The 24731-nt window shown below is 40.5% G+C and overlaps 1 protein-coding gene across 4 annotated transcripts; it reads right to left on the reverse strand.

Moving 5' to 3' along the window:
* Positions 1-919: 919 nt before the first annotated feature.
* BTBD3 (BTB domain containing 3) lies at positions 920-22672 on the reverse strand. 4 transcript variants are annotated; one of them, XM_065682320.1, is made up of 5 exons: positions 22593-22672; positions 10607-10871; positions 9957-10047; positions 9367-9485; positions 920-5264 (listed from the first exon to the last, which is right to left on the reverse strand). In XM_065682320.1, exons 2-5 carry the CDS (start codon positions 10747-10749, stop codon positions 4232-4234), a joined length of 1386 nt encoding a protein of 461 aa, XP_065538392.1. In that variant the 5' UTR covers positions 10750-10871; positions 22593-22672; the 3' UTR covers positions 920-4231. The 4 variants fall into 4 exon arrangements, with proteins under 4 accessions (XP_065538392.1, XP_065538393.1, XP_065538389.1 ...); XM_065682321.1 differs by lacking the exon at positions 22593-22672 and adding an exon at positions 20946-20964; XM_065682317.1 differs by lacking the exon at positions 22593-22672 and having other exon boundaries at positions 10607-11415.
* Between the last annotated feature and the right edge of the window lie 2059 nt (positions 22673-24731).

The following is a 24731-nucleotide window of genomic DNA, read 5'->3' on the forward strand; positions in this document are numbered from 1 at the left end:
TATGAGCTGGTACAATTAGTACAGAACAAGACATACACAGTTCCTGTCTGAAGCCAGTTCCAACTAAGAAGAAGCATTGGACACGTAAGAGAATTTGGATCAAGAATGTAGCAGTATGGTACCAAGTAATTCTAGAAGAACAACTTACCAGAAGTGACAAGTCTGATGCCTGTAAACATACCTTAATCAGAATTTTGGATGAAGTCTGAAGGTACTGTTTGTACTGGGAAAGACCTCCTCAATTAAATTTCCATGTTTCTATATCACTAAATTGCCATGTTTCTATATCACACTGTGAAGTATTTCTTATTATTAGCTAGTAATAGCAAAAAGGTCTTGGAGCTGGACATCATGGAAGAGGGGCTTCAGCTTCACTGACCATAAAGTATATTTAAAATGAAGTTTCAAATCTCCTGGAAGAAAATCATTGAGGAAGAGAATAGTCAGAATTCAGAATAATATAATTAACTTTTCAGCACAGAACAGGCTCTTGGCACTAACCATGTCCTTTATTCTGATCTATCAGAGACTGAAAACCATGGCCTTTCCTGTGCCAACTGTCTTCTGGAATAAACATGAGGCCCTCCCCCTTCATCTTCACATACTTAATAATATTAATAGTACATTGAAATATTAATGCTCGTAGACAAGGTCTTTCATAAAGCACATAAATGAATTCATTCACTCTGGCTCATTAGCTTAATCTCCAACCTTTTTACAATGTAACTGATTAACATTTTCATTGTTCTTCCTTGGTTTTTCCTTAGACTTCTACTTCTTTGGGGATCAAAAGATCTCTGAATACACAAGCTCAACAAATATCCGTGCACAACTGTACAACAATAGAAATCAGATGAAAGGGATAACGAAGCAAAGGCTTTCACAGTTCATGCTTCAAAGATACTGCAGGAAACAACAGTTTAAGAACCATTTTTATTTGTATGTTTAATGCAATTATACACATTCATGAGTCCAACAAGATCTGCACTGTGACATTAAAGATACAGTACAATAACATTCAACATGAGGTACTTCATATTTATATATATCTGTCCTTTATAAATAATGCTGTAAGCCTGCTATGGTCAAACACTGCTCCAGCACAAATGGGTGTTGGGACCTGAAGTTAGCTGAGTTTATCACAAAAAAACCCCAACAAAAACAAAACCCCCAAACATTTCAGTGCAATAAGTATGTAGAAATCAAAATGTTTACTTAAATACTATTTAAGATGGGCAGAAAGTATATTACATTATACTCTCTTATCCCCTCACCAGGAAAATCAAACATACAAGTAGCAAAGATGGCCAGGTACAGTTTAAGACAGAACCTATGAAAGGATCTCTATTGACATGATGTTTACATTCCAGGTTGATATGGCTGATGCTTTCAAAACATCAATCAACATATTCAAGCATAGATGCTGATGCTAAACCAATCAAATCCACATTTAGACACCTATTTGAGTGCCCTCATGTGCCAAGGTGACTGGTGCTAGCACCTTCTTATATACCAGTACTTGCTAGCATCAAGCAGTGCTCAGAATCGAGTCATGCTGTAAACATCAATAGGTTGTTTTGGGGGCTTACATTTATTCACCCATGTTGAAAAACTTTACATGCACCAGCTCCTAAAACCTGGAATGGATTCAGAGGAATTGCTTTCATCCTACTTCGTCAAAAAGATTTCAGGAAAGTAACGGGTAAAATAATAATTAAGTAACAGCTCACTTTCTACATATTACAGCTACACAGGATTCTGATCTCCCAACTTCTGCTCCAGCCAGTGAATGCAGTGGATACCTCACCTTTATTTGCAGAGAAGTAAAAACCAAAAGATAACTTAAAAGTGAGAACCCAAGCCTAGTTCTAGAATGCAGTACTCTCCGATTTGTCCCACCAGCTGAGGCACCTGATTTTTTTCCAAACAATTCAGAATGCAGGTTGCTACTAAAAGCAACTTGTCAATCTCATCATCACTCAGAGTAATTACATCTACATCAACTGCTCGCTGTAAGAAAACGTAATCAGCTGATTAGCATCTTTTTCTGCTTTCAAGTGTATTTAAATAAATGGAACTGCTGCTCAGAGGTTGTCTAAAAGCAGATGACCATTACCTCATTGCAATCTTAAATTCCTTTTTGCAGTTTCTCCAGCAACTTTTCCTGCAGTCCATACAATTTATATTCTTTGTCTATTTCAGACTGCAGATCTAAATATAATTAACTGGAGGTTTTTTAAATCTCTCTCTCTGGGAATTTTCCATGGAGCATTCTGTTTAGATCTCACTAACAGTCTGGATTATGTACATCTGTTACAAAAAAAACAAAACATTTTTCTATATATTTTGAGGGTATTTACATTTCAGAAAGAATGTCACTTATACACACACATGTGTTATGTATGTATATAAAACATTAAACACTAACATGAGTGAAAAGCATAGATCTTGCAGGGAAGCTTTTTACCTGGCTCTCCTTTTATTACCTAGAGAGAAGACCTGGGCTTTGGCCATGAAGTGTTTGACATCTACGCTCCAGTTTTCCTTATTTCAGATGTCTTTTTGGACACTGCAAAGATGTATTGGCACTTTACAATGGCCAGGGGCCAGGATTCCAACTGTCAAGAAACACTCAGAGTAATAGTATTAAAATGGTAAGAAATCATATGAAAAAAACATTTTTATTACAAAACTGGCAAGTGAATTTAAGGCTATGCTACATTAATGCGTTGATATACTGTTACATTAATCTTCAGTCTGACTAAAGAATCATTTGGTCCTCTCATTTCATTAAAACATATGTAACAAACAGAACCCACTTCAGAGGTGAAATAAGAATGAGATGCTTTACAACAGGTAATGTGCCTCTCTCTGAGAGGCAACTGTCCCAATGCAATGGTGAAATAAGTTCTTATGTTTCTACAGTACCTATACTTATTTATACTGGTTTCCTTCCCTGATAAAAGGAGACATGATCCCTAATACTTTACTAAAAATGATACAGACATATAACAGGAAACTTGGGAAAAATAAAAGAAAATAGGAAAAGGCTCTGTACCACATAATCCTCTGATTGACGTGTAACCATAAGAAGTTGCAAGAGATCCCACATTAACACATTAGAGAAGACTTCCTCCTCCTCACTTCTATCTGATGATACATTAAGTGTAATATGACCACAGCTGGGAATCTTTTGTCTTTGTTTAAATTTCCACTCATAATGTATGGTAAGAAAAAGAAGAAATCTCATATTACAGAAAAAAGTCCAAGTCAGGATTGCTGCATTATTTTGTTCCTCTATAATCCATCTCTACAATGTTTAGGAGGAAGAAAAATAACCACCCAAAACAAACAAAAAATTGCCCTGCATCAGAGGATAGCGATTAATTCTCATTTATTTAGCAAGGGTTCAAAGAAAAGCCATTTAAATAGCAAATCAACTTAAATGTAGTAAAAACTAGGTCATGGGAGTATAATTTCAAGAGCTGCATACACAATTTGAACATGTGCAAGTACTTCCTTGCCTGTGAGGTGGGATTCCTAGAAAATGAACTTTCAGGGATTTTGCCAAGCCCACATCCCCACCACACTGTAAAAACGCCTGTGCACTGTGGACATACTCAGCATGCTGCATAGCTTCCTGATAGTTGTTTGCTTCTCTCCATCTTCCCCTGCAGCTATCCCAAACAGCCAGCCACAGGGGAGTCTCACAAGATGAAGGCTTAAACCTATGATTTTTCTGCTTACAACTGAAGCACTTCTTTCAGGTCCCATGATCAAAAGCAGCTCAGTTTATTGAAAAGCAGACAGAAGAGTGAACTATAAAACAAGGCTCTTAATCTTCTACTCCAACTTCCCCAAATAAGAACAAATAATTACAAGCAGAAAATGGAGAAAGAGAAAATGGATCAATGAAGACAATGTTTGGTGAGATACAAGAGGAGGACATCCTCTGGTGATTCACAGGTGCATCAAAGAAAGGGTCAGCAACACCAGCAAACAAGCACCCCTTTTACAAAGCCTTTAAAACTTGTTTGTCCTAAGAGCTTCCAGTTTTAATATTACACTTAAACTTTATCACCAACAATGGTAGAAGTATAGCAAGCCAGTAACTTGCCGACAGCGTTTAGTTACGTATTACCTGTACTGATCACGTATCTGCAGATAAAAAGCTAAGCATCAGTAGGCCTGAACCACAGGCTCTTCATAGCAAAATGCTTTTTCCTTTCATTCAAGCATAAAATATGAGTTCGGGAATTTGCCCTCCCTGTACCCCAGTGCCATTTGTACTGTCCGAAGAACACTGAAACTGAACAGTCACCTTCCCACACTGAACTTCTGTCATTCCTTCTTGTCCAAAATAGCTGAGTTCATTACCATCCAGAATCACGCTAGCTGTGTAAAAGGTGTCAGGCTCAATCTGCACTGGATATTCAAACCACACCGGAAAAGTGTTACTAGAACCGTCTGAGAAGTATTTACTCAAGTTCTGGCCTAGGATAACTCCTTGTCGTTTGAGTTCAATCTTGGCACTGTACTCTGCTGATCCACAGCTGGACCCGTACAGCCCAAAGCCAGCGATAAACACTCTCTTATCAACAGCAAACTGGATGCTGTCACACCGACCCCGGTAGCGCCACTGGTTGCTGCGGTAAGCGCAGGACTGGAAACGGTGGCATCGCTGGGGAACAAGGCCTTTCCGGGGCTTGCTCACAAACTGTAGCTCTGGCTTCTTAGCAGCCGTGTACCAGAGGAAGATATCATTGGTTTCGTTGAGAGTCAGAATCCCAGACTGAGCAGCACCATTGGCAAAGTCATCAAGTGCCATGGCAGGGATGCGTATCAAGTACAGAGCCTTCCCGAGGACTTTGCGCTTGTTCTCTATGGTAGCTGTTAGCTCTTGTCTCTGACACTCCACTTCAGCCCAGTTTAGAGCTGCTTCGAAAACAACAATTTCTTTGGCATTCAGAGTCTCCCTTCGGAGAATGCTTTCAAGTGTCTGAAAATCAATGTCACAGAAACCCTCAGACTTCAAAGCTAGCTCGGCTTGGGCATCAATCACTTCCCAACAGCGCTGGGTCAGGTCAGGTTCCTCGAATAAGCAGCTCTGGGAAAGCAGCACACACGCATTCTTTGCACTTAGACTTGTCTCTAGAAAGTTGACGCAGGCGCGGGCAAGATGAGGGACGATATACTTCTTGGCAGCATAAAGAGTGGCCAGTACGGTATCTGCAGCCAAATCAATTTCATCACAATATATGTATCTGAAATAAAACACATGGGTGTAACACTGCTGCTTAATGCAAACACGTAATTTGTCAACAACATCTGAAAATTTGGAACAAAGAATATTTAAATGGCTCCACATGAAAACTAAGCAGTGCTTTTGGAAAATATTGATTAAATCAACAGAGAAAGTACAAACCAAATTCATCACTCATGTTAGGACCAGTAAGACCATGCAAAAAAAGGCTTAAATCTACAGTGAATAACACTTCACATTTGGGGTACATGCTATGTAGACAATGGTAATGTTCACAAACTATGGCCCCTCCAGCTCTGCATTCCCTTCCATGCATGCTTTGGCTAATGAGAGGCTGCCTGCCCCAGGCAGTAGGTCCTCAAGGGCTACCTCACTTGGCTAATACAACAGTCTGTAACATGCGCTACAAAGAGTACTTGAATGGGTGTCATGTGATGGTGAATGGCAATTTATTGAGGTGCATAGATAAATACATAAATGAAAACAAGTTTGTCGGGAATAATTAGGTAGTCTAAGAAAACAAATGCCATCAAAGTATATTAGGTGCTATCTATTTTCCATAACTACTGGGTTGGGGCTTTTTAGGGTAGGGTAGGGTTTACACAGGGTGATGAAGCACACAGGAAAAGGCACAGAATTCTAATTTCAGGTTTCTCAATGCTTACAGCATCCGAGCTCCACTAGCACAGTGGAGCTAGAGTCTGAGAGCACTCAGTGCTCTCAATCTCGTTGCGTAAGGAGGAAAAAACCTTTACTGCTCTGCTACTGTGATGGAAAAGATGAAGGTAAAATTCTATTTATGTGACTAAACTGCTGGGGTTCCTGCTCAGAGAAATGAAGCATTGTGCAGTTTGTTCTTTTTAATATCTCATGCTCCAGGGCCCCTCTGCAGCTGGTGAATGCAATGTGCTAAAACCATGCCAAATGCAATTTTATTCTTCATAGGGATAAGCAAGTCTTGATGGTTACGGTTGATAAAGTGACTTCCTCCAGTAAAGATGCAGTTCTATGCAACCCTGTAGTAATTAAATTTTTCTAGATAGTAGGTTTCCCAACACAATGAATTTTGTGCAGAACAGATATGCTTATAAAGTGGAATTAGTACCTACACTGTTCACAAACCATGTAAATGGCACCTTTAGTGACATGGTTTAGTGGTGGCCTTGCCAGTGCGGGAGAACGGTTGGACTTGATTATCTTAAAGGTCTGTTCCAACCTGGTTGATTCCATTATTCTAGTTGTAAATACCTTTTGTATTTTTGCAGGTGTTGGGTACTATTCTCCAAGCCACACCTAGGAATAATTCTTGAGCAGGTACTGCTCAAGCAATAGAATAACATCTAAGAGGTTTCAGAGGGAAAAAAAAAACAACTTGCACAGACCCAACCCTTTTTTTCCTTTATTACTTGATTTCAGCTGGGCTATTGTAATAACAAAGAGTACATCTATATATCACTGGTTACAGGCTTAGCTCCTTAGTCCAAAAAAATTTCAATGTAACAATTCATTCGTTTTTATGATTCTCCTCACTGTTCTCCAGCTCTTTTCTCCTCTCTATTGCTTCTCTTTGCCTGCTAATACAGTGGAGAATGATGACATCTGTTTTAAACTGAAACAGTACAAAAGTAGCTAGTTTAATATTCATGAAAGCAAAGAAGTAATATCACTGATTTACAACAGACACAGCACAGATTGGCTGTCAGCACTACCCCACACTTCTCACTCTGCCAGTGCACCTCCACTATGGTCTGCAACTACTGATATCCCAGTTTCACCCCGTTCTTAAAGGAGAGTCTGCCAGACCACAGGGTTTGATGGTTTAGTAACACATTCGTCCTAAGATGAGACCATGGTTCTAACCTGAACATCGAGATTAGGGTAAAATATAATAAAGACAGGAATTCAGTCTGTCAGCTAGACTATGACTTTATCCCTATTTTTAAAACTGGAGAGAACAGCCAAAGCAATTTTACTGGGAGAATACGAAGTATCTACCAGTTCCCTATGTTAAACGTGGCAATACCTCATCTGATATTTGTTGGCAGCCTGCCCACTATAGAGAACAAGTCAAAAAATATTTATGTTATATGAACTTACTGTCCAGGGAAACTAAACAAAAAAGCTTCAAAACCAAACCCCCAAAACCAAACTCGGAGTGTGTTCTGACAAAGATTATGATGCATCTCTCCTGAGTGGGGAAAGAAGCATATGAAGGACAGGGCTGCTTTGGGGTAGGTACAAAGTCTTTCCCTTCTGTAGCAGGAGCATCAGGAGCCTTCTGTCATCCACTGCTCACAGCAGTTGCAAGCACCACTCATGGGGCTGAGAAGTGAAGGGGACCATGGCTCCCCCCAAGATGCAGCACATGCACTGGCTCCTGTGATGAGAGGAATGCTGCACTGCTGAGCAACATCCCTTTCCCTTCCTTGCACCATCCTTGGCATTTGCAGACGGGGGAGCACTCTGCAGGTTCAGGCACACTGCATCAGTGGAAGTTAGCGCTGGCAAGGTCAGCTCAACATCCACACAGACCACAGACTTTTTGTGTTTTTTCTTAAACTGGGTTGTTGGGGTTTATTTTAATAAAAGGTGAGAGGATGAAAACTTCCATGGTTCCAGCCATGCTCTCAAAGATAGTTTCCTAAATTGCGATGGGCTAAGTAATATGTCAAAACCTAGATGTCAGTACTGATACTTGATTTTCTAGGTTTGCCCTCTGAACACATTTTCTAATGATAAATTCAGAAAGCATTCACATTTTCTATGGCAAATCAAGTTTAGCTACAGTGAAATAGATTTGCTGTTCAAAAAGAAAGGGGGGGGTCAGGGGAATCTAAGTATCTTATACTTGTGCCTTGTAAAATTCTGCATGAAAGTAAAGCTCAAGTCTGAGTTCTGCAGAAAACACCTGCAAAACCAGAAAGGCCCAAAGCAAGGATCCGTAGTGCAGATACCTACACAATGTCACATCTAACTTCATATTCCAGGTCTATAGAACACCTGTGTGACTTCAGCTTTTCATGGCAGTTACTGACATTTGCACGGCACATTTCTGATGTTCATCTATAAAAACTCTGCGCAACAAACTCTTCATACAACTTTGAGCATTCATCTACAGTGCCACTGAAATGTAAATGAAAAAAAGGAAACCATTCTGTAATCACAAGCTAGTCAAAACAATCTATGAAATACATTAAATTGCTAGACAGTGATTACACCTTTACCTGCAAGAAAATCTGCAGCATATTAAAAGGCTCATTATTAGATACTAAAGTATATTCGTTATCAGAAAGCAATGGTAGTTGCTAAACCTGAAGGCAAAAAACCCTCAAAGCCACAGCATTTCTGTGATGGGGCATTTCACTTTAATAATTAATTTATAGATACATTCAAAGACAATTCAGCAGGAGAGCTGCTTCATTATGCTCACTGAGGAAAATGATGGCATTTCTTATCTTTGCAAGAAGAAAAATAATGATCATGTAAACTGACTGTTCTTCTTCCATTAGAATAAGAACCCTACTCATATAAACAGCCTTTTTATCATTTTCCAAATGCATCCATATGATAGATGAGGAGAAATTTAATTTGCAGAGGCTATATTCAATAACTTCAGGTCATTTTTCTAAGACAAGACCTGAACATAGCAAGTTTATAGAAGAGCTGGAACGACATCAACAGACAAACCCAGCAATTCTAGGTTTGAAGATGGGGTTTTGGTGAGTTTTTAACTTCTCCCTATGCTTGCAAAGTAGGGTTTTTTTTGTTACAGCTGACAATTCTTTTTAGTAATTCTATTCCTTTGTGTAACGTGTAGTGACAAATCAGATCAATAGGCATTACAGTATACAATGTGCCCAAAGATCCCCTGTCAAAGTCATTATTTATAACTGCCTACATTAGTCTAATATATGCGTGCCTGGAAGTAGAGGGGGAAAGCAAAATGAGGTAAAAGTTTAAAACACTTCAAACACAAAAAGAGTAATCTTTTACACAACTGTTTTCTTTTTGTTTACATACAAGTCTAATAGTTTAGCTATGGTATTACCAGTGCATGTATACATCAGAAAGGAAAACACATCCAGGAGATGTATGACGCTTACTTCAGCATTGCGAGAAAAGCAGCAGGCTCAACATCTGGTATACGGATTTCATCTTTGTCCTCAGCAAGCTCTCCGTAAAACATTGCGTGGAATACAGAGCTCCCAACAGCCAGGACATACTGTTGAGAAAGGGAAATCTTATTTCATGCTTTAAACTGAAAGCACTGCCAACAAAAACAATGTGGGAGAGCCACACTGAGCATACTGGGCTTCACTGACAGACTCTATAGACACACTTCAGTAAGTAATGAAGTAAAAGTTAAGAACAGAATTACATGTTTTCCCTGCATTAGCTACTGGGAAACCATCATATCCACCACAGAAGTTAACTATTTCTAGAAAATCTCAGGAGTAATATAAATCAACAGCATAAAGCAGCAAACCTAACTTTACAATGACTGCATTAGCCCAACAAGTGTACTGTTTAACTGAAAACACAAAGAAAAGCAAGTGACAGACTATTCCATTGCATGCAGCCTCTTAAAATACAGAATTAGGGCTGAGCCAGACTTCCATGCTATGTCCTGGTGTAACCGTGGGAGCTCTCCCCCGCTATCCCTGCCCAAGCTGATAATGCAGCTGTTGCTTACTTTGTGTCCTGGCAGCCGCTGGGTCCCACCTGGTGGCCCGACCACAAAATGAACATCTGCCATCAAGTCATTGTTGAACATCACTGCATTTCTACAAACAGAGGTAGCGTGTTAATTCATGGCATCCAGTAACTTCGTGCTTACCCCAGACCCATGACATTGAATTTCTTAACAACTTAAAGTTGCATGTCAGTAAAGACAAGCAGCTCATGCTTTGTTTTAAGCTCCTTTACACATCATCACACAAATATACTAGAGAAAAAACTAAGGGGGGCTGCGGAATGTGTGTTGTATGTGCGTGCAATTAAAAAAAAAAATGCCCAAAGAACCCAAACTTATGAGAACTTTTCAAAGTCAGGAGCACGTATCACTGAAAATCCCTACAAAGGTCTAAAAGCAAATCTGCTGCAGCTTCCAGCAGCATTTTTATTTACTCAAGACAAACAGCTGCACTGTCTGGAAAAGAGATACTAAGATATTTTCCATTACCAAAACGCTTGTTTCACACACACAGGAAAAGAAAGAGAACTGTGTTTTCTTCAGCAAATAAATGAGTAACTAAACGAGTAACTAAACATTTGCACTACAAACATTTTGCTACTTTTTCACCACTCTATTTAAACAGTAAAAATCAACTGCCGTGCACTTACCTCTCTCTGATGGTTGGATAAAGTCCTTGCCAATTAGGTGCCGGAATAGTGTTGTTGTTATTGAGATTTTGCTGGTGGTACTGCTGGACAGCAGTTGTATTAGTGTTGGCTGGTTTCTTTCGGGGGAAAATATCAGCAGCCATCTTCTTCTTCTTTTTGGTCTTCAAGGTAATGATTTCATAGCAAACTGGAGGCAATTTGCTGCTGCTACTGCTGCTGCTATTTCCCTTCTTAGAGCTCTTCTTGGACCTGTTCTTGACCGTCTCTGGAAGCATCAAGAAGAAGGTGAGACATTTCATGTTCTTTCCTTTCTCATCTACCATGAGTATACTTGTCTGTAAAGCTAGACAGCCTAACTAGCTAAGAACATTAAGAAATGCACACAGAAGCTGTTAAACAGAGAGCAGCAGAGCTGAGAGTTTACTTCTTTTCCGGCAAGACAAGGTGACCTTTTCAGCGCACCGAGTAAGAAACTGGCTTTAAGTTTGATCCAGTACTTGAATCGTTAAATACATCCCCATCATTCCAGCCAGTTTTATTTCTTTCCAGATCTCCTGATCAGGAAAGAGCTACAGCCTGTGAAGAGTGTTCGTGCGTGGCTGCAGCACTGGCTTTCTGAAGGGGGCTAAGCCAGACGCGCACGACAGCACTGCTAGTCTGCTCGGCAAGCTGAACTTGTGCGTTGAACTGCTCGGAGCAGAGTAGGTATTGCAGCCCTGCAGATGGAGTCAGGCAGCGTTCAGTGGGAGCCAATAGCTGAAGTCACCGATAAGGATTGGAGCCAGCCGCACAGTGACACCTATTGTAACGTACGCCACTCTGACATTAAAGCGGCAGCAATTGCACTCCTCATTTCATACGCAGCGCTGAGTAATAAAGTAATAAATGGCACACACAGTTGCGTAAGTGCATGACTGGCCAGAAGCGGGTGCGTTTTAGCTTTCCTTGATGCTGCCTGGATTTTCACGGGGGAAGCAAGAAAAAGTTGAACTCGGGTAGAAAGACGTATTTGAGTCTAAACATTTCCGTGGGAGCTATTTCCACATGCAGCCGGTGTTAGCGTGACTTCATTTGTTTCTAGTATTCCCACAAATCCCTACATAACAGTTGTTTAGCAAAAGCATGCTATAGATATCAGAACCAAATTAAAGCAATCAACTAGCAGCAGTAAAGACAGCGAGGCAGTTAAACAATCCCTTTCAGCTCGGCTTCTACTCTAGTGTAACATGAATAGAGATGAGGTCACAGCTTTAGCTTTAACTCCTTATGTTTCTAGATAACGCAACTGCCTTTGACAGGGGTCCCAAATCACTAAGCAGTGCTAATTAAACCAGCTTACACCAGCCATGGCTGCACCACATCAGAAGCAAACTTCGAGATGTGCAATCAGATTAAAGCAAACCCGGGTGAATATACTTAATCAATATTTCAAAGCATTAAATGAAGAAGTCAGAATGATTTAGTCTCAGGCAGAAATCACTCCTTGCCATGCAAACACACTCTGATTTTATTCACACATTCTGAAATAAACAGGATATAAGACATGCCAACCAAACCCATGTAAATAGGAAAGAAGATTAATTTGCAATCATCAGTTTGCTCAGAACTTAAATTTAGATCAGATTTCCTTAATAGTAGGTCAAGTGTCTAAAACACCCACGCAAGCACAGCAGAGAAATAAAAATATTAGGTATTTGGTGTCAGTACTACACACCTTAAAATATCAGAGGGGGATCACTCAAATACAAATACGTAATTATCTTCAAGTCTTTAAGAAAAAAATCCTCTTTGCTTTTAAAGCAAATTTAACCACTTTTAACCATAAGTAGTTTTGCTGGACAAGAGCACAATATTGAAATTAAAGTGATCAAAGGTTGGTGTAGAAACGGCTGACCTTGCTGAAATCCCTGAAAGAAATCTGCCCCCCAGATTCAACAGGAGCACAGAAATGTTACAGGGGCTATTTACTGAAACACCATCACAATGGCTTGAATAAGCAATTGCTTTGGCTTTGTAATGCAGTCTCAGAATGTCTTTAGCTTTAAATGAAACTGTGCAGGTATTTCAAAGATTATCAGGTCTCCTTGGGAGACACTCTGTATATAAGCACTAACATAACCCCCTGGCAGTTGGCCATCTAGAGACTTTGCTGCAGTGGTTTGAGATGACACCATTTCCAGACACACATCTGTCCTCTCTGCCTGAAGTCTCTGCTTATGGAAGGGAGAAACAGAAGGATATGCATCCATGCCTCAGCTGCTACATTTCACAACCCAACATCTTAGTGCAGAATCTCCTTCACTAGTAACTTAATAGGAAATGGTGGGTGTTGCTGAAAGGCAGAGATACATTCCTAAACACATTAAGAGGCAGGTTATGTAATCTCCATAGAATTAATTTCTAGCAAGCTTTTCTCCCCTCACACCCCCCCTTTTTTCTTCTTTATCTGCAACAGATTGATTTGGAAGGAAAACTAACAACCTCAGCCATATTGAACTGTAGAGAGGTAACGGAAGAGGTCAAGATTAAAAAACTCATCCCACAGATGGGATGTTTATAAGTGCTTGTAACTGAGAGTTTAGAACCGGAACACAGCAGGTATTCTTTGCACAAAATCTGAGCTTGTTGAGTTTTGCATAAGCTTTTTTCCTCTCCTTATGTAAATTTCTCAGCCTTTCTAGTTGCAAAAATAACCCTTTTGCCACTGCACAGGACAGACATTTCAAAAGGAAGAAGTTGTAAAAAAAACCCCTTAAAGATACAAAAATCCATGCACTCTTCAGAAAATCTGATTCTCAGCACTGCAGTAGGCAAAAGGTGAAAGATAATGGAGGTTAGGAGATTCATACGAGAGATTTGGATTTTCATTCCATAAATCCATTTTATAGACTACCAAAGAACATAGAAATCAAGGTCCTTGAACACTTTTTCAAATCATTTGACCAGTACAAAACCAAAGATGATACACACAGCACAAAAAGATCACTGGGAGGCTACAGAAGAGAATGACAGAGAGACTGACAGAGAGACTGACTGGTCAGCTCAGTCTGGGAAAGAGATTGTAAACATGAGCCTATGGGAGTCCACCATTCTTTTGACTTCTGTAAAACACAATGCATGTATAGCATGTTGTGCTCTCCTGGGAAAGCAAGGGAGGGAGAAACTGCAGCTGAAGCGTGTTCTGCCTGAATCTAGAAGTCAGACAGACCCCCCCAGTAGACAAGAAGTATCTGCATGACAGGATAAAAACCCACTGCAGTAAACAAAAAGCCAGACTGCCAACTCTACCTGTTCTTAAGCCACCCACCAAAACCTGTGGTCTGTTATAGACAGAAAATAGCATCAATTCCACAACATATTCAAAGTTCCTTTGAAAAACTACATACCTGTTACATGCTTTATACCACCATCTTTCACTGCACTTTATGAGCTCATAAAACAGGTCTCCTAAACCAATCTTTAGACATGTGAAATGGGAGAAAACCCCAAAGAAACAGTGCTAGTTGCACTCACTATTCTTCTCATTTTGGCAGCAACTTCCGTTAATTTTCTTACAAAATTATTTCCTTCTTTTACTCCACAAACATTGTTAATGAATTTACAAATCAATGTTAGCAGTCAGTAAAACCAACCTATGAGCTACTCCCTGATGAAAGACTAGGCAAAATCACAAGTTCAAATGACTTTTTCTCAGGCAAGAAGACCAAGGAAATTGACCTTCTCTCACCCAATATCCATTTCTGAAAGATTATTACAACATGCTCCTTATCTTCTTCAGCAATTCTCATTTTTCTTCATTAATTATATATGAACGGAACCAAACTTGATATACACAACTTGGAAAAAGGGAAAGAGCTCTTCAAAGGAACATTAATCTTTATTTCATAAGCAATGTAGTCAAACCAGAAATATTTGAACTTAGAAGGCGTAGGAAATTCCATGCTGCAATCCTAACACTGGCCTAATGAAAATCCAAAATGACAGAGGTGAAGAATTAAGCAAAGTGCTACATACTGAGGCCAAGATACTACACATTAAGTTACATGCCCCTTTCAAATTACCAGGAGCAAGTTACAAGCCGTTGGAAACCAGCTCTTGATTAAACATTGGGAACAACAGAAGTATGATTTTTGCTGTTCAAATCCGAATATGTGCAATATACCTGTGATCCCAGTTTCATTTAATCTTTAAGACCGTAACATATCTTGACACCATTGTGAGGGCTGGTATAGGAGTAGTATTACAGCACAGTTCTTGGTACAACTTTTAGCAGTATGGTACTACTATAATTACACCTCTCTAAAGGGAAGTTCAAATCAAGAAATCATTTAATTTCCGGGTTGATGGGAGTACTCTTCCTCTTTCTACATCAGTCTCTCTTGCTGCAATAGCAAGTATACCCAAATTTTCATTTGATTTTTTTTTTCCCTTCTAATAAGTTGTGTTTTTCTCTCTCTCCCTCATTTGCAGGTCAGTTCTTCATGTGGAAATGTGAACTGGACAATTCTATAGACAACAAGTTTTCATCAAAATTCCCAATTGTCTGTTATGACTAGATCACGAATAAAGGAGTAAATTCCATGTAGGCAATGAGAAAATGAATGTATTTCTTTTTTGTAAAGTTGCCAAGTCTCTCCCTTGGCAGTTATTATGCCTATGCATTATTAAAATTCTTTGTTTAAACTCCGAATTTCCCCTTACAAGGAATCAAATTTCAGATGATACAACTTGATTAACCAAAAATAAACACACCATGTTACTGTTTAACAAACGTACCTGTCCACTGCTAATTTTCATTGAGTTTGATGTTGAACAGTCATTTTAAAATGGAAAGTGCAAGTTCAAAAACAAACAAACAAACAAACTCCTCAACAAAACCAACCCACACAGCTGAGGAGCTTCGTTCTGTTTACCTATCTATGAATTATATAGTCACTTGGAAGAATCCTCAATCACCATTCCAACCCTGCTGTTTATCAAAACACTCATTTGGAAAGGGGACTGATAACTCTGCTCTTGATTTCTGCAAGTAAAAAATCTGTTACAGTTGACAAAAATCTTCCAGCCTGATTGACAGCACTGAAAGTAACTAAGAATGCATCCGCTTCTGGCTGTTGCATGGGAAAGCTGGCCCTAAAGTCTTACTTGGTAATGTCTTCTATAGGGGAAACCAAAACCAACAATCAAACAAAAGCAACAAAAACTACCCTAAGCAACAAAAGCAAACAGCAACAGAAAGCAACCAACAAAAAAACAGGGACAACTTGAAGCATGGAAAAAGTGGGGCAAAATTGTAAATTTTGACAAGCCAGAATATAGGGTAAAAACCCCAAGCATTTCTTTTCCATACAAGCCAAAAGCAGAGAATCAGAGTAGAATTGCATCTTGAACTGACACTAGAGACTTTAAGCTGAAGTTCAACTTGGCTGAATCGTATATTTCTATACTAGCAACATACTCATTGGCAAATATTTTTAACTGCTTAGTTTTTAAGCTATCAGGATTTAAACACTTTGCATCATATTATCCACTAAGATAATTTCTACATTTTTTTCTTAAATGTCCTTAATGCTTTAAAGAAACGTAAGCAGAAAGCCCTAAATAGCCCAAGTCAACAGGTAAATACAAACATATATAAAATAGAAGCTTACTGAATGAGTATTCAAATGTCTTTTACTCTTTCATTCTTGTATTATTTTCTGTCTCTGCATGGCACTTTTTTTAGTCTCCCTACCAAAGCAGCTTTAATCTTTTTAATATGTCCTTTTTGAATCTGGTCATTTTCACTTGATTTTTTTTACAGCAATAGCCTTTTTGAGACAAATCAACCAAAACAAAACATTATATTTAAGGGTAACATTTAGCCCTATGTTTGCTTGCAAATAAACATCCACTTTCCTTTTGTGTGGATTTCAATTGGCTCTCCACAAACCTGTTCCTACAGCAAGTGCAACAACTCCTACTGTTATTTTTTTTCCCCAGTGAGTTGGGTAACTTTCTATTTATGCCCCAAACACAATGTAACACAAAAGACTCCTCTACACTGTTGCGTTCTGCTAGTGAAGTTAAAGGATTTGCTCCCAGCTGGGTCAAAATAAATATAGCTAATGTACTAAAGTGAGGAATAAAAGAAATATTTAAAATTATATTGTATATTCATTATGATTTCAATACGATGCTTGCTGCAGGAATGGCAGTCCATATAAACCACAACCATGTAATGAAAAGCTTATGTTTTAACAGCCTAGAGTGAACAACATGTTCGATCCCATTACAGTGAATTATCACACAAACGTTCCTTTCTGTGTGTATGGAAAGAAATAATGTGAAATGCTTCATTACAACATGAAATATACGATTTTATCAGCCTGCTGAGACATATTCTCCAGTATCATAGTTTGGGAACCGCAGGTAGAAAATATCCCAGAGCAGAATTTGCTATTTGTTCTACAAGCATAAATTCGCTTCTTGATAGTTCAAAGTAAAACCAAGAATTATGAACTAACTCTGAGATGAGAAAACCTGCAACTACAAAATGAGAATTCAATTCAAGGTTACAGGAAATAAACTGTTTTTCTACTAATTTAAAAGGGACAAATTATGCATTTGTTCTCCACCACTACTACTCCTGCCTGTCCATTTCATTTCATGTTGAGTTTTGCTCTTGACAATCTGTAGGGTCAAAAAATGAGTTCTTTCTTGCTGGTTGCCGTTTTTTCAAATTTATTTCTAAACATGATATTGCAAACCTGAAAGCATTCAACCCTTTTTCAAAGACAGAGGTCAACTTTAATTCTACTCTGCCTCTTACCAAAACTGACTTACAAAGGAAAGATCAGATAGCTCAGGAAATTGGTAAAGAGATACAGTGGTTTTCGTCTCTAGGTCACTAATTCTAAATTGACCAAGGTCAACAGTAATCAAAAGTCATTAGCATTTAATGATTGTTCAGTGCCCTGTGAGAAAGAAGCTAGTGATCTCAGTGAACTTCAGAAAAAAACACCGCTACAATTAGTACTCACATGCTGCCTATTTGAAGGGAGAGATCAGGATCAGATGACTACAGACAGAACTTCCTATGTTACAGACAGATCTCGCCTGTGTAGACAAACCTTTATCCTAATTCTAACCTGGCTCAGAATCTAAGGGTCTATAAAGTCTTGTCCGGCCCCCAAATGTCTTTTTTTCCCCCCTACACACAGTAAATTTGCAAAATTCAAATGCCAAGGCACACAAAGAGAAGACACTTTCCCAGTGAGTCCTCACTTGCGAGAGCCAATGACCCTATAAGGGTAACTACCCCAGGAGGACCTACAGGGAGACTGCATTACAGTTGATTATGTTGGCATATAATTCAAGGACTACATTTTTCATGATTATCTACATTCACCACGAGCGTGTTGATGCACCCTGTGGGACAAAGTAGTGGGAGAGGATATTGCTACAACCTACACCACGCCTCTTCTGTGGCCTGCAAACTTCAGATCCCTGGGAGTGCTGTGTTACCAGCACCTTCCAACAAGGTTCAGAAAAACAGGGGGGACTACTGGAAAGTTTGGTTAGGTGTTGTAATGTAAATGTCCTTAAGGTCTGTCATGGGAAAAGTACATTGTGCTCATCTACAGTTTTACATCTAGTAAACTTTACGGAACATGTGGCTTGAAAGCCACAAAGCAGATCAGCAGCTTGGCACCCTTGTGTTTAAAGCAGAGGAACATACCTTGAAGCAGTCAGTGTCTTATATGGGGAAAAATTGGTACAACTTCTTGTTCCCACTGCATTTTAAGTGAGAAAAGAGGAAGATTACCCCAGTCAGTGAAACAGGAATGGGTCAGCCCATTGGCAAGCCAAGCACTTGATAAGAAATGCATTCTCAAACACAGTGGCTTTCACTTCTCTAAAACTGAGAATCAAAACCCATGAGTAACAACCCTTGCAGCACTTTTACAATTGTTTACTAACTCCAATTTTTAGATATGAGAGACTGATTGCTGCTGACCTAAGCTACATCCAAATAGCTCACGAAATGGAATCAAACATACATCCATGAAAGGGCACTGTTCTGAATTAATCATCCTTTGCCACAAGTTGGAAGCTGTGGATCTTGTTGCCTGCCCTTAACTTTGTTTCCAGACTCCCACAGCACACGCAGCCTCTGTTTCAATGGCCATTCCACAGGCAAATTAAGATGCTGCCAAATTTTTATCTTATCAGCTGTTTTACAAACAGATTTACTTTGCTAAAGATATTTCAGTCACACCTATGCCTATTACATTGCCTATTACAATGCTTAGTACATTGATTGGGCTTTAGTATTTCAACCAGTTTCTCCTCCTCTTTACAAGTGAATGGCAGCTACTTTGCAGTAATGAATTTTCAAGACAAACATACAAACACTCCTGAAATTCTGCTTTCAGAATATTATTTTAATCATTAAGATGTAGTTGTCTAGAAATGTTAGGATACCCTAAATGCCTGATCTCCTTCACAATAACTCTGTTTCAGAGACCCTAGGATATGATAGAACTTTAGCAGAGAAAAAGAAAAAAAATTAAGGAAGGTGCAGTAACAAAGCATAAAAGCATAATAAAGGAACTGGGCAAGGTAAGCATACACACACATTAGCGTTATGAAGTTTTATATAGTATGAAAACCTTTAATTTTTCTTGGTATACAAGGAGTAGTATCAACTCGGTGTTATAGGAGAGTATTACTGAAGATAAGAATCAAATAGCACTAGGAAATTGAACACCCCCAGGTCCACTTTGTACACCTATAAGTGTACTGTATCACCCTAACATTACACAGTATTTCCCTGTGCTACATTCCTCCACAGAAACTGAGCAAGCTGTTTAACAGGGCAGAGCTTTCTTTCATCTCCAGGTTGAACTGTATGCTAAGGACTCCAAAGGAAGGCAAACACTGCAACAAAGGGATAGTGTAAGCTACTCCATACATTTCTGTTGTAAGCAATACATAGCTAGCTTCATCTCCTTCCCAGCATTAAACAATGTCTTGCACTTCCCTACCCTGCTAAGTGGGCAAGTGACAAACCATTAAATAACGTGGCATATTATGGATCAGATTTTAAAGGGACTTTGTTCCATCAGCTATTGCAAGCCTACATATAAAATATCACACCTACAAAGCACAAGCTAACACACTACCTGACTGAAGAGTTGTTTTCTTTTCATACTCTCAGAAACCCCTTGTACACTCTGAACAAACAGGGAGGCAACAAAGTCATAATTCCAGAGTTAGTTTCTGAAGAAAATTATTCCTTCAAATTGCTCTGGATATGAAGAGGAGACGCTGTAGATAGGGTGGATACAGAGTGTAACCTGGTATGTAAATATCCTGACACAGGAGGGTGTTATCAACAAGTCATTCAGCCCTGTACTGAAGGGTACATGATCCTCTGGTGAAATATTTATTTAGGAGATCAGGTAATCTCAGGATACAGGTAACAGGGACGGACAAGGTGATGTCTTAAGATACTTTCCAAATCTGTTTTCTGGGATTTTACACCCTACCGACCCAGGACAGCCAGCACACATTCACAGATCACCAACCATTCACCAGTGTTTTAAAAATGCACTTTCCAGACATTGGACTCGCTTGGTTTTCTGTTACTCTAGCTTGTGGAGTTATCAAACTCAGGCAGGGCAGCAGGATCAGAAAACAGAGAAGCCAGGCCTAGCAAATGGGAAGTGTGCAAATGTGAATGACATGATCTTTCACTTCAGCTTTCCTCCCTCTGTTCTCGGACATATATACATATAATGTGGTTTTGTAATTAAGGTGCAGGATTGGAATTCAACTTTCTGGCAGAAAATAGAAGACAACTTCCACCATACAAAGCTTTTAATCTTTTCCTTCCAAGATTCTCATCTTTTATTTCCTTCCTCTTCCTTACCTATCAACTCTTTGAGATAGAAACTGTAGCTTATCACTTATTTATATAGTGCCTCAGAAGACAGGGCTTCCATGCCAGCTCAGGTATCAGAAAATTTGCTCACGTGAAACAAAGTAATAGCTGGCAAGGTGTGAGGAGTTAATGGAGAGAGTACCACAGGAGAACTACCTTGAATTACCAGAGAAAGCTAATGCTGGGCACGAATGATATTCTGCTGCAAAACTATCGTCATTTGCACACCTCAAGGGAATACCTAAACTTCTTCTGACAACATAACATACAGCCTTTCATTAAGCCTAACCCAGCACTGATGCTTTCATCACACGAATAGCAACTATTGGGTAACTTCAAAAACAAATATTTGCTTACAAGCTCTAACAAGTAAGTGTCCAAAATAATAAAAATTACTGTTGCAACTTGCACCTTTTTTCTCACCCTTAAAGGGCAGGCTAAAGGAACTACATATTAGTTCTGAAAGGTGTTTCCTCCAGGGCAAAGCTGAGGATCTCTAGAAGGGAAACACAAGTAAAGTTATTATACGCTTAGCTGCAGGGTACTTACTGCTGGGGATTTAAAGGGAAAAAAAAAGAAAAAGTCCTGCACTCTGTATTCAACTTTGGCAATCCTGCAGAATTTATTTCAAACGAATAAGGCTCCGAGACACTTAATTTGCCAAGTTATACTACCAAAATACAATGGTAATCTTTGGTTATATTACCCCAAATACTAATGATATGCATTGCAATGTATGCATGTACTTTCTGTATGAAATGATCAGATCAGTTCTTTCCCACTAAAATAAAGCCATTTTGAGCTTGACTCTAGCATAAATGTTACAGTACCATCAAATACAGCATTGTACACCTATAATACATGATCACCTCTCTCTACAAAAGACAAACAAAAAGACCAGGACAGGGACTAAAGCTTGACATATAGATTACATGGTGAAAACAAAGCATGGTGCAGACCACCGATAACATATAAAACCTGCACCAGCACTCTTCAGGTGAGACGCAGTCTGTCATTTTCATTAGGTATGGTAGCAATCATCATTTTAGGAACACTTAAACATCGTAACTTGAATTCAAACTTTTCCTCACTTCAAGTGAGAACAACCCACTACTCCTTGCTGTTTTTAAATGCATGATCTCTCAGGGAAGAGTACAGGTAAATGAATTTATAAACCTGAAGCTTACCACAGGTGGACTTTCTCAAAACAAACATTATAAAGGCGTGGGCCATTAACTGAAACTATCTGACTCCAGAAGAAAGTTTGTCCACCAACGTGGGGAAGAGGAGGCGGTATTTATGTGAAACCGGGTGCAATTATTAATTGTCCCCCTACTAAGTTTACTGAATTGGTACTTAAATTACTCATTCTTTAAAAGCAGCATTACTTGAGGGAGGGGAAAAAAGCCCCAAACCCCAGTTTTTAGCTTTGCATCACTCCGAATTGTTCCAAGAGGCAGCGTTCCCGCACACCCCCCCCCCCCCCTTTAGCCGCGTTGGCACTACCAGGTCCTAACTCCGGCGCTCCTCACACCTCACGTCGGACCCCATACGGCCGCGCCATCGAAGCGGTTTATCACCGCCGGCACCGCGACGAAGCCAACCCGCTCCTGCACAAAAGGCAGCTGCGTACACTTGGGAGGGGAGTGAGGCGAGAATGAAACCTCTCGAAGCGGCTGCAGGCACACGCAGGGACTTTGACCCGAGGGGCTCTTTGTGCCGGGGCACCGCTCCCCACACAAACTCCCCCGGCTCGCACTCGCGCTCCCCAAGTTCCGCGGCGGGCCGCGCTCAGGTGCGGCCGCTCAGCTCCGCCCCTCACGGAGGCGGCCCCTCAGGGCGGCCGGGGACCAGCGGCCGCCTGCCTGCCCGCCCCAGCTCCGCTTCCCCCGCCGGTATCACCACAGCGCGGCCCGCCCGCCGGCGGTAACGTGCGGTGGTGCCGCCGCCGCACCGAACGCGCCCCTTCACCCTGCTCAGCGGCAGCTCCTTCACCCGGTGCCCCCCCCCTCACCGACACCTTTCCCCGCCCGGTAACGGCCGCCTCCCCTCACTGACCTGAGGACACCCCCGCTCCCGGGGCGGCGCGGCCCCTCGCAGCGGCACGCGCGGCCCCGCCCCGCAGACGCGCACGCGCGCACGCGCACGGCCTTCACACTCCCCCCTCCCTTCGCCTCTCTCTCCGCGCGGGCGGGGCTGAGCGCTTCAAGCGCCTCGGCCCGGGTCATGGCGGCGATGGGGTTGAACCCCGAAGCAATGGGATGGGGTTAATCCCGCACCCCCCGTTCACGTTTCCCGTGTGAGGCCGCCGTGTGTCGGCAGTGGGTCCGCCAGCCGCCTTCCTCCACCCCGTCGGGTGGGGTTTTTACCTCAGAAAGAAGGCCCCCGCGGCACTGCAAGGCCCCGCTGCCCGCTGAGGTGTTGGGGGTTCTGCAACAGTGAACGCTGCAATTCACCACCAAAACCAGGCCTTTGGCACCAAAAGAAAGTTTAGAAAAGGTGGGAGACAAATGATTGTCTTTTTCTTAAATTAAAAATAATTTTCTTTAATTAAAAATTATTTCTTTAATTAAAAATCATAGTGCCCAAAATGCCCATGGCAGGGGGGTTGGAATTAGATATCTTAAGGTCCTTTCCAATCCTAACTATTCTATGAAATAGAAGGATATTCTTGACCTACTGCATGCAACCAGTTTGAGGATTTGTCCTCTAAAATAAGAAAAAAGTTGTATTTTTGGTGTGCAGCAATAGTTGGCTGCTCCTTTAGACAATTTTTTGTTTATGGCTGCTTTTTGATTTCAATATCAGAAGGGGGCTACAAGGATGCTGGAGATGGACTCCACGTCAGGGACTGCAGCGATAGGAGAAGGGGTGATGGGTTTAAACTTAAACAGGGGATGTTCAGGTTAGATGCAAGGAAGAAGTTCTTTACTGCGAAGGTGGTGAGGCACTGGGAGAGATTGCCCAAGCAAGCTGTGAATGCTCCATCCCTGGCAGTGTTCAAGGCCAGGTTAGACAGAGCCTTGCGTGACATGGTTTAGTGTGAGGTGTCCCTGCCCATGGCAGGGGGTTGGAACTGGGTGATTTTAAGTTCCTTTCCAACCCAAACCATCCTGTGATTCTATGATTTGCAAAATTACAGTGACTAGATGTTTTTCCTTATAAAACACTGTATTTGCTCATCCACTCTTACTCCCCCCACATCTAAGCAAGAAAAGCAATAAACCCTACAGCGGAAACTATCCACAGGGTCCATGTTCCATCCCAAGGCCAGCAACAGGCAGTCTAAGGGAGAACCACCTTTCCCCCCCTCACATTTTTTTGGGTTTATTTGGAAATAAACCCAATCACACAATAAGACATTAATGTTGTACATCCTTGTTTGTGTGAGTTGTTTCCATCCTGCAGAGTTAAAGTCAAAATACTTCTTATTTTTTAAGAAATAATTAACAGGGATAGAGGCACTTCCAAGATCAGCGCACGGTTTTATCCGGGAGCTTCATAAATAAGGGATTTCTCATAACGCTGGTATATTGAACCACGTGGGAAATTAAAATGCATTGCTAGCATTTATTTTTAAAAGCATAGCAAAAGTCTTTATTTGAAGCTTTAGGGTGGGTTGTTCAGTTTTTCATCTCCCCTGAAGAAACAATTATTTCTGGAATCACTGCTGTGTTCCAGCTTTAGCCTCCCATGAACATTCATTTACCTATATTATGTACATGTTATTTTAGCAGATACCTTCACAGTGTTAAATTAGGCGTATCTGTGGATAATCAGTACTCTCTTTTCCCATTCTAATATTTTCGCTATTAAAATAGATAAGAAACTAAATAGCAACAATAATAACTGTATACAAAACACTTTATAGCTGTTACGGATTTTAGCAGCAGAGTACATGCTTTAAATTGTAGTGTATAAATGATGATTTAATTGGGACTTGGGAAGCCAACAAAATACTCATTGTCTGAGGGAACTTACAGCGTGTTGTATATAACCACTGTAATTTTCCATCCTATTTTCAGACTGAAGGTAAAAGGCCCTTTTGCTACTGGGGTAATTTATTTGGGCAAGTGGTGGGGAGAAACCCTTTTCTCCAGTTTAGAGGAGGTTGTTTTACAACCTGAATTTGAAATCCCATACTGGGAAAGTATCATCCGGACAGAAACCCAAAACATCCAGGAGTTAGATCAAGTC

This window comes from Lathamus discolor, chromosome 5, assembly GCF_037157495.1.
Source record: "Lathamus discolor isolate bLatDis1 chromosome 5, bLatDis1.hap1, whole genome shotgun sequence".
Taxonomy (NCBI): Eukaryota; Metazoa; Chordata; class Aves; order Psittaciformes; family Psittacidae; genus Lathamus; species Lathamus discolor.

Bases quoted from the DNA above. Each gene is read 5' to 3' on its own strand.
- BTBD3 (XM_065682317.1), bottom strand. From the start codon at position 10,929: ATGGTAGATGAGAAAGGAAAGAACATGAAATGTCTCACCTTCTTCTTG. The intron at 10,048-10,606 runs GTAAGTGCACGG...CTCTGTTTGTAG, and splicing joins TATCCAACCATCAGAGAGAG to AAATGCAGTGATGTTCAACA. The intron at 9,486-9,956 runs GTAAGCAACAGC...CTTTCTCAACAG, and splicing joins AGCGGCTGCCAGGACACAAA to TATGTCCTGGCTGTTGGGAG.